The 1,956-nt window shown below is 36.7% G+C and overlaps 1 protein-coding gene across 1 annotated transcript in view; it reads right to left on the bottom strand.

Moving 5' to 3' along the window:
* LOC107719981 (cytokine receptor-like factor 3) overlaps positions 1–1,956 on the bottom strand; it is a 17,062-nt gene that overhangs the window by 6,991 nt on the left and 8,115 nt on the right. The window contains exons 3-4 of the mRNA XM_016527540.1: positions 1,757–1,956; positions 621–625 (exon numbers count right to left, since the gene is read on the bottom strand). The exon at positions 1,757–1,956 is cut by the window's right edge and continues 25 nt beyond it. Of these exons, the coding sequence (XP_016383026.1) occupies positions 621–625; positions 1,757–1,956 (205 nt within the window). The remainder of the gene's footprint in view (positions 1–620; positions 626–1,756) is intronic.

The raw sequence follows: 1,956 nt of genomic DNA, 5'->3' as shown, positions 1-1,956 counted from the left end.
TATATATATATAGCTTAATAAATCCAAATTTCCACAAACCACAGCCTAAAAAGAAATTTTTACATTTTGATTTTAATCTAGTGCACTATTTAACCAGGACTGTTTTCTAAACAAGGTTTGAATTACAGTGATTAACAGATGGTGTCTGTAATGGCATTTCATAACTGATATTTTAAACAGGATGCTGATGAAGTTGCACCAGGTAGCACAAGAAAATGATCCGTAGTTATGTTAAATTATGGTAAATGAGGAGAAGTGTTGTAAAAAAAACACTACTGTAAAAAGATTTGCGGTCCGTGAGATATATATATTTTTAATGTTTTTGAAATAAGTCTTTAATGCTGACCAAGGCTGCATTTATTTTATCAAAACATTTGATCAAAACAGCAATGTTGTGAAATATTATTAGAATTTACAATAACTGTTTTTTATTTTAATGCATTTTAAAATGTGATTTATTCCTGTGATGGCAAATCTGATTATTGCTGTAATGACTGTAGGCATGTTAAAACTTGATTCTGGGGTACATTTTAATCATGTAAAATGAATCATAGCTAAGGCAGCATGGTTTTATAAAGCTAAGCTTGAGTGATTCAGCACACCCCTGCTGGTACAGTTGCCATCTCTCCATTAAACTTTGAGAAGATGCGTCACAAAACACAAAACAGATGAGTCATAAAACCAGGCATTAGTAGAGGTTAGGTGATACATTTTTTTTTTTAAATGAGTGCTTTAGTAATTATGTGAATTACTGTCTTCTGAACTTCAGGAAAAGAGGGCTTTGCTTTCTGTGTTCTCAAGGTCTGAATCTCCATGCATTCAGTGTTTCTAGACATGGATTGAGAGTGATGGTGTGATATCAAAGCTCTTCTCCATTCACTGACCCAGCTGAGGTTTGTTAAGTGAATGAATCTGTGTGCTCCTCACCTGTCCAACTGGATCTGCAGGGCTTTCTTAGTGAAGCTGCCCAGCTTGTCCTCCTTCTCATTTATACCACAGCGGATGGCAGCCTCCCCTGAAGGAACAGTCATATTACATTCATAACTGAACGTTAGGCAGTAAAAATTGTAAACTGTAGCAAATAATCTAATGAGCTCTCGAGGAAATTACAGCAACCAAGATGTTATATGGTGTCAGCACTGTTTGTGTTAAACTGTAAAAAACACTTAAACATTTAATCAGCTAACAATTTAATAAGTGGCAATTATCCAAATGGCAGGGCTTAACAAAAACTTTTTTTTTTTCCTGCTGGTTCATATGAGCCAGTAGGTTCAAATTGGTAGGTTCAAAAATTTCATTTAAAGGGGGGGGGTGATTATGTTCTATACCCACTGTACTTTCAGATAATTAAATTTATTAAGCATACGTCCAGCCTGATTTTGTATCATACCACTGACATAGTCCTACAATCTTACATATGAAAGAAACTGACTGCTGTTCCTTGTCTGGCACAAGGCTAAATAATACCTTCTCATAACAAATATGTATGGTCTTTACATGCGTTAAATGCCACGAAATCAGATTAGTGTGACTGTAGTTGAAGAATAAACAATGACTGGCCAGCCTTCCATTGACCAAACAGACCCATTACTCCAGTCTTCAGTGTCACATGATCCTTCAGAAATCTTTTTGCTGCTTATATATTATATATATTTATATTATTATAAATAAATAAATATGTATATATAATACTAGTGTTGGGCAATATGCTCCATAAACATATTGTCCTATCGTCAGCATGTGAGATCGCCGATACAAGAGCAGCTCATCAGCTGTGCTGACTCCATGCTCAATGAGCTTCTGACAGTCATCTAAGGGACTGACACTGTCCAGTTCGATGTTGTCAACCTCTTGCAGCAGAGTGTTCAGCCTCTCTGTCATCAGTCGACTCACTGCCGTCTGCAGCTCCTGAAAGTGCCGTTGCAGAGCCTCACGTGTCTGACTGGCACTGCCGCG

Source organism: Sinocyclocheilus rhinocerous, unplaced genomic scaffold (assembly GCF_001515625.1).
Source record: "Sinocyclocheilus rhinocerous isolate Xijiao unplaced genomic scaffold, SAMN03320098_v1.1 scaffold273, whole genome shotgun sequence".
NCBI classification, from domain to species: domain Eukaryota; kingdom Metazoa; phylum Chordata; class Actinopteri; order Cypriniformes; family Cyprinidae; genus Sinocyclocheilus; species Sinocyclocheilus rhinocerous.
The sequence above is the reverse complement of the archived record's forward strand: the minus strand, read 5'-3'. Positions and strand labels throughout refer to the sequence as shown.